The sequence below is a fragment of the Pelobates fuscus genome, chromosome 4 (genome assembly GCF_036172605.1).
Source record: "Pelobates fuscus isolate aPelFus1 chromosome 4, aPelFus1.pri, whole genome shotgun sequence".
Classification (NCBI taxonomy): domain Eukaryota; kingdom Metazoa; phylum Chordata; class Amphibia; order Anura; family Pelobatidae; genus Pelobates; species Pelobates fuscus.
Window position 1 is genome coordinate 45873030 of NC_086320.1, and position 16387 is coordinate 45889416.

At 33.5% G+C, this 16387-nt stretch overlaps 1 protein-coding gene across 1 annotated transcript in view; it reads left to right on the top strand.

Moving 5' to 3' along the window:
* The window catches only part of CSMD3 (CUB and Sushi multiple domains 3), a 1213223-nt gene that overhangs the window by 823814 nt on the left and 373022 nt on the right, over positions 1–16387 (top strand). The window contains exon 33 of the mRNA XM_063451130.1: positions 10341–10457. Within this exon, the coding sequence (XP_063307200.1) occupies positions 10341–10457 (117 nt within the window). The remainder of the gene's footprint in view (positions 1–10340; positions 10458–16387) is intronic.

Consider the following 16387-nt stretch of genomic DNA (forward strand, 5'->3'; position numbering starts at 1 on the left):
CACCAAAAGAGAGGTGACATTCAGCTTCACAAGTTGACACCACCTAAGAGACATTTCATGCAATACTTAACTGACAAGAGTGTGAGGCCTACAAGCATGGCGGGCGGGGAAGAGACGGATGCTTTTCCACTGCCAAGACAGACTGAGTTTCTGCGTTAGGCACCTCGTTTCCCACCCCACTCTGGACCGGCGGGGGTCATCCCAGTCTACTCCCATACAGAGAGTACTCACCTACAAATTGTATCAAGTTGCATATCTGACAGGTTGGAGACACGAGGCCTGATCAAGATGGCTGACGGCACAGCTACTCACACAAAGCGACAGACTCCCAGCGAATGGGCAGCAGCCATCCAGGCAAGATTTGACGCCATATGCAGGCAATTTTGGGAACATCTGGAGAATAGTCACCAGTCTCTAGCACCATTACAGGTCAGCATTATGGCCAGAGCACACATGGCAAGACAGCCAGCCAGAGCTCTGTACTCTGAATGGCATAAGACTGATGTGCAGCTGGAGGGGCCCCAACCGGGCAAAGCAACCAACGAAACTACAAACTATAATACTGACAGACCACATGGGACAAGAGCCATAAGGGGTGTGACCCCTACACATCACCCACGCATGCGGAGGAAAGTAAGGCACCTGAGGAAGCAACAGAGTGCAGCCCTATGCAGCCCCACACCGGGGAAGGACTTGGCCCCAGGACGGCGGCGAGTCCGGGAAATAGTGGTACCGGCTCTTAGAAGGTCTTAGGGCAGGAGGGGCAGCTCACCTGGAATGCGCTGTGAAGCTCAAGTGGTGCAGCTGGGGAGGCTCATCGACAACTATTCCAAGCATGTAACCACGGCCTCCAGACAGGGCATCAGCTGAACTAGTATGGACTGACTTGCTATGCTGTCCATAGTTCTCGCCCAAATCCCCAAAGCGAGAACTCTCTACAAAACTGATGCTAACCCTGCTTGATAGTCAATCGTGTGTAGTCCTATCTTCCTCTATGTCAGAAACTTATGCAGACATGCCGACTCTCATGTTAAAACAGTTGTGTCCCTATTTGTGTCCTCTCTTCTTTATTTTCATAATGATTCTAATTATGCTGTTGCTAGGAGTCCTGTAATAACATGTGTAATACAGCTATAATTCAAGGAGTAAAGCTTTGGGGGTTAAATGTATTAACCATTCCGTTCACTGATCAGCAAGAATTCACTCTCACAAAACTAGTGATTATTATGTTTTAGTCTTTTTATGTTATTCGTTATTACTCTTCACCAATATCTCTACCTATGCTTTGGCCAGAACTCTTGTGCTCCCACGGGCAATGTAGCTATGTTTTTTTTAGGCCTAGGGGATTAGGCCTAGGGTTTTTTTTAGGCCTAGGGGTTTTTTCTCAATTATTGCCTTTGCACAGTTTAGCATGTTTAACAAAGTGACCGTTTTGGGGCATACATATCACTAAGTTGAACATACTGCAATAACATACCTATAATTGGCAAAAGGTGGACTTGTTGTCCCTTTAATGCTAGTTAACCCCTCCTTTACTATATACTATGTATCTATGACGCTAATTACGCAAGAAACTGTCTACCTAAACCTGACATCACTATTCTACCATGATCCTTTCCCTATATGCATAGCAAGTTATATGTCCTAAGATGCACAGTGTCACTCCCTCGACAATATTCTGATAAACTGCTCACGTTCATTTTGTTATTAATTGTTGATTACTATAATATAAAACTGTGCACCTCCAACCTATTACCCAGCTGTAAAGCTTGATATGATGTTAGAGGATTGTCGTTGGGGTAACTCGAGCCTATTTGTACCTATCATATGCACTGCAAGAATATTTTAAAAAAAAAAAGTTTATAGTTTTATTGGATTCTTGATAAGGTAGTAATTAACTGGTTTAATCACACTATGGGCCCTCTTGAAGTTATCCCTTTTCTCCATTAATCAATATCTAATTTGAATTCTGGGACCCCAAACTATTTTTTAATTTTTTAATTTGATTATGTTATTTTATGCTGGGATTACAGTTTGCCCACTGATCACAGAAGTTGTTGATTAATGTAGGCTTTATTTGTTCCCTATAGTGTATTCTAGTTAGATTAGTTTTGTTCAGTTTTAATTGGCAGTATGCTTTTGTTGCATTTGTACATGTAGGAAATTGGCTTTTGAATCTAATTAAATTACCATGTTTATCAGACATTAATAAGGCTTTTAAATGAACACCCCAAGATAAAGGAAAGAATGCACACCTTCTTAGCTCCTTTCTCGATCAACAATATACAATAATTTAATTAAAGATTAGTTAGCCTGACATTTACGCTTTTGATGTCTTTACATTTTTTTTTATTTGACCAAATGGGTTTAAATTTCTTTCTACTTTGTTTTAACACAAAGAGCAACTTTCAATTAATTACATTTAATGTAATTGTACTTATTAGTGTTCATAAGGTATAATTTGAAATTATTAATTATTAATTATATTCTGCTTGTTTAAAAAAATACCATAAATATTCCCAAAACATCTATCACCAATATTTTAGAATGGTTTAGTTTTAGTTCGTATGTAGAAATTTGAATACCTATAAAAAAAGAAACAATTTGGAATGTATTTGTAAACCATATATAGTATACAGAAAACACATTTTTACATAGATTGGAGCAAGTAAAATGCAGTATTTTATATGACAACTTACCTTTGCATCAGGTGATGCAGTAATTGCAGTCATCTGAGTAATCTTGCATTTTCTGTACAATGGAACAAGCAAATGAAATGCCTAATGTCTCCAGACACATGTGTGAAAAAAAGCTACATAATTCTGGGGTTTATTTAAAGCAATTGAAATTGTCAACTGAACTTTAGCATATTTAACCATAACTATTCAGTAATCATAAATTATGTTTGCTTGCTGGGTTTTTTTTTGTGCCAATTTTACCAAATTTGTACATTTGGTTAAAAATAAAAAAGATATGCTCAAGTGCAATAAAATTCTAGCAGCACTGCAATGTATCAGCTCCTGAATTACAACAGATCTGTTACCAAATTCATTAACCAAGATGTATAGATGAACTAACTCAGTGATTTCACTAATCAGCTAATTCAGTGATTTTAGTACATCATGAGGTACTTGAAGCTGAAATACAGAAAATGAGAAGCAAGACTCATTGTTTTCCATGCTGCCAGTGGAGATTTAATAAAGCATAGCTATTATCATGAAACTGCTTTCAAACTACATTATCAGACTAAAAATGGAGATTATAATATAGATTTATTTTGCAGATAATCTATCTATCTATTTAAAATGAATTAGCTCCTGTACAAAAGGATCTACCTAAAGTCACATGTTATTTTTAATTCCTCACTATATTATTTTAACATATGATGCTGCAAATGTCTTATTATGCATGGGTTGCCTAAACAGGTCACAATCCAAATTTAGCAGGATAGCAGCAGCCTTCAAATAGATCATCCCAAAAGTGTTGTTTCCTGCTCTGTGCATGAATCTAATACAAACTGTTTAATTTTCCAGCACAGAGGTCTAAGAGGGGTCATTATTCAAATGTGAAATGCATATGTCCATGTTCCGTGACATCTATTATGCAAGTCAAACATTATTCATGTTGTTGAATGGCCATGTGAAAGATCACATTATTGATTTGAGTTGTTGAGCTTCATCTGCATTTGTGATACATCATCCAAATGTTAAAGAACTGTTGCTTCAGCCTTTAATTATTGTTAACCTGTTTTCTTTGTATTGATTTTTGGAGATCTTTCCATAATTGGTTTGAATAGGCACGTTTTTGTGGGATTGCAGTTTGCTAAAAAACAAAAACGCTTCTTGATAATGTGTATGTATTAATGCATTAAATGCAAGTACTCTTTATGTAAAGTAATAAATTCATCTTGAACATTCCTCCTTGAGAGCATTAATTAAAATGTCTACTAGCATGATTCTGTTATTCTCTAATTAGTTGTTCTCATAACTTTTTTATAGCTTATGTTGGCTCACGAAAATAAGCCTGCTTTAGTTAAAGCTACATCTCAGAAACTAAGCTGTACTATGCCCTCGTTAAAAATGTAATCATGTAATGTAATAGATTGAAACAAACATGTTATAGTGTATATTCTCCTGGTGAAGGAGTTCCTATGGTAACCACCCACAGTTGCCATGAGAAATTATATGTCAGTGGGAGAAGGACTCACAAAGTCTTCTCTAGTTGCTGGGCACATAAGTTGTAGCAATAGAAGAAACCAAAAAATTTGTGTCATGTTACCAACTGAATTGAAGAGTGAAATAAATGCTTCCAAAGTTGTGTTACAGACTTCTGACAATTAATATATATATAGAAGAAAACATTTACTGTATAAAATAGAACACATATTGAAATGTAAGGACAGGTTAGATGTTATAGTTTAAAACATCTAGAAAGTGCACAAAAAGCATGTGTATTTTTTATTTTTAAGGAAGTATTCAACATTCTTAAAATGCCTGAGATGTAGCTGATATTCCAAAAACATAGCCCTACTATAATATATTTACACTGCAACAAATTGTTTATATATATATATATATATATATATATATATATATATATGTATATATATATATATATATATATATATATATATATATATATATATATATATATATACAGTTGGTAACAGAATGTAAGAATGTTCAACCCTTCCTACCATGTCTTTGTAAGTATTTTTTCAATACTATTGCTATTGTGATCAGCTAACCTCTGTATAGACCATTTACAATGTAGTAGTAAATAATATTAACCTTGTTGCAATGGTATCTTAGTAAAATCAAAACCTTTTGGACTCATATTATTTGTCAGTAGGTTATTTATTTATTAAACATTTCTTATATAGCAATCTTATCCAGAACGCTTTGCAATTTATGCAAAAACAAAACTGATAATTATACAAATAGGGGATAAATATTTAGAAACACTTGAACAAATGAACACTTTATGACAATTAGTATACTGTATACAGCGAATAACTTAGAGATGGAATATAGAAGCAATGCTCTGCAGTCACAATGTATGCACAATGATACTATACTCAGACATTATAGAGACTATAGAGAAAATAGAAGACAATGAGTCTACAGGTAGAAGAGTATACAATAGAGACAAAGAGTTGATATGAACAAAGAAGTTAGGAGGACACCATGGTCAGAGATCTACAGAGAAGAGAAGGTGGCATTGAAAAAATGGTCGGGGGCTAAAAAGGAAAAATAGTAGAATCATGAACAAGCACTTATGTGTAAGAGTTGGGTAAGAGAGGTGAAATTTAAAGGGTGGAGAGGACGGTGTGGAGTGCAACAGGAGATGAGAGGGGAGAGATAGAGAGTGACAACATCATGGAGATTTTTTAGACTGTATGCAGGATAAGTTGAACAAAATAGTCAATTTGAAATCACACGTTTATAATGTATTAAGTGTACAACTTTAATGTTTAGCAACAGGCATGTGGCTATGACACGTGAATAACACAATTAAATCCAGAATATTGTCCATGCTTTTATTTCATGTAAAAGAGAGAAAAATGAGAATCACTATAAAAATTGTTCAGAGGCAATCCACTAACACAATAATGTATACGTGAACCTATTGAAGATAGATAGAATGGGCAGGACAGACAGATGAATCCTGGTAATTATTTTGTAACAAAACTAAAATGTTACCTGCATACTGTCCCAGAAGCCCTACGTACATGTAAATAAAAATGATTTTGGTATTAGTAAAACTTAAAATAATGTTTACATATTGTTGCTGTCACCTTACAACCAACTCCAATTATTTATACAAGTGCTGTAATATTTAGATCTGGCTATCATTACCTTTGCAAATTACACCTTACAAAATGCTGCATTTTTAAATCTGGTATGGATGGAGTTTATTTGTTATTGTGTGTATTTTTGAAATTATTTTACAAATGTTATATTTTTGTAAAATACTGCAACTTTATTGAGTTTATGGCGTTTCTGACGTTTTTTTTTTCACTGTGTGTAATTTTAAAATTATTTTACAAATGTTATAATTTTTGCAAAATATTTCACCTTTGTTGAATGGATTTCAGCCTTTTTGACAGGTGTTGATGCAGAAAATGACTTATCACTTGCAGGAACTTCTATTTTCACATTGCAGAATTTACTATGAGAGGCAGAAGAGCTAATTAAAATATAATATTAAATAAAGACTCAACTTACACAATAAGTGTTATTTTTGTTAGGCGATTATCTATCTATCTATTTAAGTGTGCAATAAAATATTAATTAAGATTTTTTTATTTCAAGACTATAAATTAATTAAGCACAAACCGTATAGATACTGTAGTTGACCATAAACTTTCATTTACATGTAAATATATAGTAGATTGTATAAAAAAGGCAGAAAAAAACCTAATAGATAAAACATCTTGCAAAACATTGTCACAAAACCAAATCAGATTTGCTAATAATCTCAGAAATGTTTCAGTTCAAAAAAACATCTCTCTGGAGAAACAGCAGCATATGGAGACCTGAACCCAAAATTAAGTTATCTGACTGCAGTAAACTCAAAATGTGTAATTTAGAAAAGACTCACAGTTACACCAATATATTTCATTTAGTTTTTTTTTTATCTCAAAATGTATTTCAAGACATCTATAAAAATTTTTTTTTAAATGTTCTTAGATCATCATAGTACTTTGTTTATCTGACCAAAATGGTTTCTGTAAAGAAAGATTACATTTAATCACACCGCTAGCATATTAATTAAACCTATTACAACATTTTAAAATTGATTTGAATAATTTAAAACAACCTTTATTGTGCAACCCATTGTATTTTAAAAAAATAGATCTATTTATATTTTATCCTAAAAGTAAATGAATTTGAAAGTTTACTCTGCTGCTGAAGGTTTTTTTTTTTGTCCATTGTCATGGCAACTGTATTCTAAACCAGGATTAACATGAGTGTGATTGAAATACAAAAACAAAAAAACATACGCCATGTATGGTAACTCAAAAATGTGCATTTACCACCCCATTAATACATATAATAAGTTAAAAATAATATACAGAAATACTTTTATATTTTTCCAGTAAATCCCAAGGCTATGACTCATGTTAACTTACAAATATGTTATTCAAGAAATGGTCGATATATATTTTGTGAGATAGATGATAATGCCTCAGATTGTACTGTAATCCTTGAACTATGCGAAATATTAACAAGTAGAGGAAAAACAAATTAAACACATATGTAAAAATAAAAGCATTATGACACAGTTAATATATAAATACAATGTAGACCATGGCATGTTTTAACCCAGCAACAGGTACAAAAAAAATATATACTATGTATACACAATGCTACTATATTCAGAAAATGTCAGAAAACTAGTAGTAAATAAGTATTTTATAACATTTTTGTTTAATATATATGTTAATGTTCATTGTAGTTCATATTGATCACCATCTGTAGATTTAGCTGCTTGTGTTACAAGGTAAACATAGGTTGATTTCATAAATTTGTGCAGTTTAGTGAGTGTTTGAGTGTGTTTGCATGTGAGCAACTCTGATGTTTAGTTTTTATTATTATGACCATAATCATTAAATAGATTTAAGAAGTGCAGACAATTTTATATTAACACAACATTTTGCAAATGCCAGTTCTGTGAAAATGCCAAAATACCCCATAATTCCTCTTGATAAATATTGTGGTCTATATTTATGCAGTATTTACTGGTTGGCAACACGGTTTCACTAAAACAAGTGAATGATACCGTCAAATCCCCCAGTGTAAAAATGTATGTAACAGGAGGGTTAAGCTTTTAATCCTGTCCCTCGCTATATAAATGTATTCAAAAACCTTTTTTTCTGATTGCCAAAAATATATATAAGATTGTGAGCAGTTATATTAATGTTGTGCTATAGGGAATGAAAATACAAATTACACACAGTTGGAAGAGCCCAACACCTCTTAGCAGGGCTGACTTAGAAGGAATATTGCAATTATGAAAGTATATAGAGTATATGAATGATTTACTTTTCCTTAGACTATGTGGAAGTAGTGGAAAATCTCAAGTTTAATAAAGGGGGGAGAATTAGAGGTTAATGGTGAATAAAATAAATTAGATGTATGTATAGATGTATATATCTAATTTATTTATTTATTTATTTCACATTAATTTACACTCAATGACAAATAAAAAACATAACAGATTTTTGAAAAACCTAGCAAATTTATTAAAAAACAAAAACTGAAATATTTACAATCTTTAAATTTTTACTCAGAGGCAACCCAATGTTCCAGATCATCTGTGAAATGTTTCTACACTTTGATTGGAGTCCATCCGTGACACATTCACTTAATTAGACATGATGTAGGAAGTCACATATCTGTCTATATAAAATCTCAAAGCTATAGATGCATATCAGAGCAAAAACAAAGCTGTGAGGTCAGAGAAACTGCCTGTAGAGCTCCGATAAAGGAATGTGTCATGACACAGATGTGTGGAATACTATGAAAAGGACTCAGGAGCACAGTGGCCTCTATAATTCAGAAATGGAAGAAGATTGGAACAATCAGGTCACTACACGATACATGAAGTCCACTTGGAATTTGATAAAAGCACCTAAAACATTCTCAGACTGTGAAACACTATTTTCTGGTCTGATGATACAAATATGGCTTTGTTTGACCTCAATTGAAAGTGTCATGTCAGGAAATCAGGCACCAATCATCAACTGCACAATACCATCTTAACAGTGAGCATGATGGTATTAATATCATGTTTTTTTTTTTTTTGTTTCATGGACTGGGAGACTTTTTGGGGATTATTGAAAGTTGAACACAGCAAAATACAGAGATATCATTGATGAAAACCTGATCCAGAGTACCCAGTAACTCTGCTCTGCTCAACTGAAGGTTCACCTTACAATGGGACAATGATTCTAAGCACGCAGACAAGGCAATGCAAGAGTGTCTTAGGGACAACTCTGTGAATGTCCTAGAAAGGACCAGCCAGAGCCCAGACCTGAACCCAATATTTCTGGAATGGCCTGATCATGCCTGTCCACCAACAATCCCCATCCAACATGACATAGCTTAAGATGAAAGGCCGAAGCTACACAAATTTAGGTGTGCTAAGCTTGTAGCACCATACCCAAAAAATATTTGTGATTGCTGACATAGGTGCTTCAATGAAGTGCTGAGTAAGAGATCTGAATACCTATGTCAAAGTGATAGTTCCGTTTTTTTACTGTTTCATATATGTGCAATGGTGTCAGAAATCAATGTTTTGCTTTGTCGTTATGGTGTATTGAGTGTAGATTGATGTGGAAATAAATAATTGAAACAAGCGTAGCATTATGCTACAACATAAAATATGAAAAAATGAAGTGGTTGAATGCAATGCATATATGTATTGCTGTAATTTTAACTTCTACACTATATGTGTTACATTTTACAAACTCTATTTTAGAGTATAGAAGGGACTTTATCTAATATTTAAGTTTCAAAAAGGGCTAATTGTGGGTCTGGAAAGCTGCATTAATGTACTCATAGGTCTCTGAGGACTTCATTAGGGTCTGCTAACAGAGGCAGGCATTATCTTTAGATAACTTGTCTCTTGGGTTGATACCTGTAGGTGTACACAGACACAAAACTTTACAGTGCAGAAGCATGCTTCAAACTAAATAATAGCACATTTGCTTGTTTGTGGTATAGAGGGGCTAGTAAGGATTGTGAAGCATGTACATTGGTATTAAATATTGGTAAAAAAAAGAATAGCCTTACTAACAAAGAGGACATTGGTGAGAAAAAATAGGAAGAATATGGTGGAGGAGAATGTGACAGTTATGGTGGGACAGAATTAGAATTGTATAGAGGATAGTTATTGAGTATAGAGGATAGTTATTGGTAGAGTGTGAAGGAAGTTTAGAAGTATTGGGTAGTTAGTGCAAAAATAAATAAATAAAAAAAGATGAAGAGATATCAGATAGTGGAGGGTCTAAAATGGGCACGGGAGATAAATGGAAGATGCATGCAAACTAAAATTAAATAAGGATAGAGTGAGCTCAAATCGAGGAAGGAAAGTTATATGGAAAGTGTGCTAGGATATGGTGTATGACACATGTTATTATTTGTATTGTCTGTAGGGTTTTTAGGCTCATTTACTATCACTGGTCTTGAGACTGTCTGCTTAATAGCAAAATTTAGGATTCAACTGAATAGAATTGAATTCAATTATAAATGTATTAAATTGTTTATTCTTCCCCTGACTATCTTTGTGTATGCTCTGGTGTTCTACACTGAACATTATGTCTTTACTTTTAGCACCATGTGGAAGTCGCTCTACTGGTTCAGAAGGCACAGTTTTATCACCAAACTATCCAAAAAACTACAGTGTGGGGCATAACTGTGTTTATTCGGTGGCTGTCCCAAAGGAGTTTGGTGAGTAACTAGAAAAATCTATTCCCTTTTTTTATTTTTGAGTGCCAAAAGGCAAATTATTGTTTTGAAATTGTAAGAATAAAATAAGAAATGTATAATTAAGAATAAAAATGGTATAATTAAATAATCATATATCTCACACCTGCACTCAATCATTTACATGGCATTATTATCTCAGAATAAGAGATGTTGTTTCAGTTGAAACTAAATTAAATCTAATTAAGGATGTAGAATGAATGATAATAACAATTTTTTAACTATCCTTGAGACTACTATACTTGCCCTGAATTATGTCAGATACTGAATTATTGGACCTAACTAATGCTCTCCTAACCCCAGCTGCACCATCTACAATCCGAAGCCCTTAAACCATTTTACTATCTTAGAATCCAGAGTGTTATACGTCTATGAAAGTTTACCAAAGCAAGGATATAGATTTCTTCAAAATTGAACATGCTAAGTGAAATAAACTAACAAACTGATAAAGATACCATTTAAGATGTAAAAACAGTAGAAACAAGTTGAGTAAAGATAGAACCTCTATGTATCTAGGTAATTAACCTCTTCTAAGATATGATAACTATTAGATTGTTTATATAAGCACCTTGGTTAAAAACTGTGGTCTATATTCTACTATAAGCAGTAAGCTTATTTCTTGCAATAGAAAAAGCATTTTGCTGGTAGACTTCAATGGAAGAGCTGTTATTAAATTACAAGAGTATTAGTATTTTAGTAGTATTAAATTGTGAAGTTTTAACTAGAATTTCTTGCAAACATATTTAAATCTGTAAGTAAAATCTGTATCTCACTAAATTAGTTTAGAGAAACCATTATGATATACTTTTATTATTCTATACTACATTATATTGCATATTTTGACATACTACATATATCTGTTAGCAATTATATTCTTACTGGAAAACCATTGTGGTCTGTTCTTTTGTGTGATGTTTTTTGCAGATTAGTAATTCCCTGACCTATGTAGAGTTATCTTTCCCTTCTCTAACTTCTCATTTTAAAGCTGACAAGACTTATCAAAGTCCGTCAAATACTTCAAACATTCTAATGGGGAGAAATTATAATAAACTCTGGGAAAAATTGTGAAAGTAATAAAACCCTTGGGGGACTTTATTCTTGGAGGAACATTCATGAAGATCACAAGCACATTTTAAACCTTGAAGACACAATGATTTTTTAGATCAAAGTCTGTCCCCTAAAGATCTTATCATAAATTCTTCTGCTAATTTACTTTGGCAGCACTGCTGTTGTCACTAAATGAGTGGGGAATTTCATTCTGGGATAAGGCATTCACTTGTATTATTCCTTAAGTGGATTAAAAATATATTTTCTTTAATTTTTTATTTCATTTGTTTAAACTTTGTTGCTTCAATTACGTTACTTTGCACATATGTCTGGGCCTATTTACAAATGTCTGGTTGTTTTCAGCTTCTTTTTTTTGTTGTCACTGCTTATCTATGTATCTATCTATCTATCTATCTATCTCTCTATTGTAAATATATTACAATGTGTTTAATGCCCTTTCCATGAGGATTACCAGGCAATCGGAATATAAATGCCCCAAATACCTTGCTGAAAGTTAACAAGGTTTTCTGATTTATCTATAGCTATATCTATATCTATATCTATATCATTAATACACATAATTCACTAATACACATAAATAAAATAACTATTACTACAAATTATTGTATGCCCAGTTCTCTAGTCATAAGGTAATAAATATGCCCATCATCTCTATACATATTAGAACCAGGTCCACCTAATGAAACTACCTTCCTTTAAAACAGTGATAAAATATTTTCACTATTACTTTTTCTTAATCATTCTTAGAATGGGGCATTGGGGTTGTCCTAGGCTTGACAAAAATAATAACACATATGTTTCTTGATTAAAACATCTACTGTTGTAACTACGTAATATATTCACTACTGAAAAATATGCAACATTTTTGCTACAAGCGCGATAACATTTCCCTTGATACAGTCCGCTTAAATTACAACTGCACAATTAGCATTGATTTATACGGTAAGTTCCTTGCTATCATTATTTTAGGAACTAGAGCATAAATAAAATATGGTTAAAAAAAGAATTTGAGATTGTAGATGTGTGCAGTTAGTTTATTAATAAACTCTTGCTAGCCAATGATTTGTAATATAACACCTGGCTCAACAAAGTTCTAGTTCTTCTGAATTTAAATCAATTTATCTTAACCATCTTATGCACTTTACGTGGCTTATATTGTGTAAATAGAAAGGAGATATAAACATATTTTCAATTTTTAAATAAACGATCACACTATGCAGATATTATGTGTGAATAAAGGTTATGATAATTGCCTGTTATGGATTGGGCGTGCATAATGATTAGACACTGTTGTTATGGAGTATTCACGTGTCCTCATTACATGTGAATGTAATACTTTTGTTTACAGTCGATGTGGTATTTTTACTGCATTCAGGGCCAGCAATTTGATGTTTTCAAGTTCAATCAACAGACTCATCTCTAAATTGAGAGAAGCCTGAATTGTGCAGTGAAGTAAGCCTGGTAGCTTGTGGTGGGTTGGTAGTTGTGGAATAGTTTTCAAATGCCATAATAGTAGCAATTTGGATAATGTGCACAATTTTTTTTTTATCATTTAATTTAAAGGGTATATGAAATCATTTTATTTACTGATTCCAAATTTAAATTTCAAGTTAACCTGGCATGAGACCTTCTTTATACTGGATTTACTTTGGTTCCTACAAAAACATGGTTGATGAAACATCAAATCAGTGTATGATTATATCAGAAAAAGAAAATATCCCTTAGACAGGGACAATGGAGTGTGTCCAGACCGTATCCAAGAAGGGGATAACCCTTAATGTGTACTGTAAAGGAGAAAAAGGAAAGTGATCCTAGGACCTAGGGGTCTAGGATACACTTGGTCAGATACAGGTCTGAGTATAATGTTGCTTGTTAAAACCATAAATGTATTTAATCATAAACATGAATAGAAATAAAAATAAAAAATATAATAAACACACTAGTAAACCAAGAGGAGAAAAATGGAGCTCAGTGAGTTATATAAGGAGTCTAACTCAGGGCTAGTTTGAAGGTATTGCTGAAGGACATATAGGTGCCCAGTGTATGAGGCATAACATCTCCAGCATTAAGCAACTGCTCAGCCAAGGTCTAATACTAAAGACTCCCTCCTGTCCCAATTATAGTAGCCCACCAAAATAGACAGGAAACAATAAAGCACTTTGTATCAGTGCTACAAAGTCACACACTATCTAGTGCTATAATCCCTTGAATACCTTGTAAAACTTCGCTCAAATACGGCTCCCCCTGGCTAAATAAGCACCCCAAACAGTGCAAAAATGAAAAGTGCAATGAAAAGTGCAGTGATTATAAAATCATCCTATCGCCTAACGCGTTTCGGCACTACAACAAGCGCCTTTCTCAAAGGCTATCAATGAGGGTGGTCGTTTGAGCAGGTATTTATGTCCTGAGTGACATAGTAAATGAACCAATCCGGAGATTCCCTTTGAGAAAGGCGCTTGTTGTAGCACCGAAACGCGTTAGGTGATAGGATGATTTTATAATCACTGCACTTTTCATTTTTGCACTGTTTGGGGTGTTTATTTAGCCATGGGGAGTTGGAGCCGTATTTGAGCGAAGTTTTACAAGGGATTCCTGTCTACTAGTTAGCCCTCTTTATACAGGACTGCTACTTTTAGCACTAGATAGTGTGTGACTTTGTAGCACTGATACAAAGTGCTTTATTGTTTCCTGTCTATTTTGGGGGGGCTACTATAATTGGGACAGGAGGGAGTCTTTAGTATTAGACCTTGGCTGAGCAGTTGCTTAATACTGGAGATGTTATGCCTCATACACTGGACACCTATATGTCCTTCAGCAATACCTTCAAACTAGCCCTGAGTTAGACTCCTTATATAGCTCACTGAGCTCCATTTTTCTCCTCTTGGTTTACTAGTGTGTTTATTATAGTTTTTATTTGTATTTCTATTCATGTTTATGATTAAATAAATTTATGGTTTTAACAAGCAACATTATACTCAGACCTGTATCCGACCAAGTGTATCCTAGACCCCTAGGTCCTAGGATCACTTTCATTTTTCTCCTTTACAGTGTATGATTATATACAACACTGTCTCTTTAAGATTCTTCATTTCATACATAATGTTTATTTTACCATATACAATGGGTTTTCTAAGCATGCTCTTGTCAGAACAGTAAAGGGTTTACTTGAAGGGACAAAAAGCACCAAAACAACACTTTAGGTTAACAAAGTGGTTTTGGTGTATAGATCATGCACCTGAAGTCTGAATGCTCAATTATCTGACATTTAGGAGTTGAATCATTCGTTCATGCAACCCTAGCCACACCTCCCTTGCATGTGACCTACACAGTCTCCCTACACATTTTTTGTAAAGAGAGATCTAATGTTTAAACTTATTTTTTTGTACAATCTGTTTAATTTAGAATGTCTTATCTCCTGCTCTGTCAATAGCTTGCTTGAGCCTGCAGGAGCCTCCACTAACATGATTAAAGTCCAATGAACAGACCAAGAGATAAAAACCATGTTAAGTAGACACACTGTATTGATTGAAAATGAACAAAAAATGTTTATGTTAGCTGTGTGAGTCACAGGCTGGGGAGGTTTAGCTAGGGATGCATAAACAGAAATAAATGTGATTTAACTCCTAAATATCAGAAGTTAGTGGTGAGATTGCAGTGGCAAGATCTTTACACTAACTTGATTTTGTAAGCTAAAGTTGTTTTGGTACTTTAAATTTCCAGAGTTGAGTGTTGAGTTTGCAAGTGACTTGACAAGTTTAGGTTAAGTTGGAAAAATTTCCAAAGATGCTGTTTTCTCCTATGTTTTTTTTAAAACCTCTTTGTAACTCACTGTAATTCTTTGTTTGGAGGATTTATCTCAAGCAATATTTTTTCTTCCTAGCTTAAAAATAAATTCTAATTTTTTAGTGTCAAAGTAGCTTTAGGACGAGTTTGAAATATTATGATTTTGTAAATGTAATGAGGTGAAAACATTTGTACATATAACGAATTACAATTACTGGTATAAAAGTAAACCAAAAGCTATTTAATTCAAAAATATATTGGTCATCTGACATTCAAGTAAATTGAGATAAACACTATGGACATAAATATTCTTCTGATTGTGTTCTTCTTTTAAGAGAGATAAGAGAGAATAATGATTACATTTTGACTCACAAGTTCCAGCCAATTTTTTTGCATGTTTTATAGAAAGAAACAACACTCTGTTATCCAAGTGCTTCACTTTGTTGGAAATATTGGGTATATTTCAAAATTGGAAGGACTTTCTACTTGTTTATGCTTAATTAACCCCTTAAGGACCAAGCTTCTGGAATAAAAAGGAAACATGACATGCCACAAAGGACTTTCAAATTAATTAAATAATATTTTGTTGTGTTATTGAAGGCTCCAGGCTAAACATTACCATGCAAAAAGGAATAATGGATTTTTACAACAAAATTCCAGTTTTGGAGTAGAGTCAATGATATTGAGGAGTTATGCAGGAATGCTGTTAGTTTCAAAGGTGCTTATTTAACACAAATTTAGAGATTCTATTGTACACCTGAAAGAATCAACGTTGTGTTCTTATCGAATGTGGACTCTTGGTATTTTGTAACTTCTATATTGGCTTTATTCTATGCTTCCAAGAATCTTTGCTTGAATGTAATTAAAATAAAAAGACTGATGGATCAGCCACCATCATTTTTGTTATATTTTTGGTGCATTGTAAATCCCAATCTAATTCCACCATCAATAGAAGTTAAATTATTGCTCTTCAAAATAAAAATTGCAGTTTCAAAAAAGTGTCATAGATATTTAGCAATTGTGGAGGAGCATGAGAAGAAATA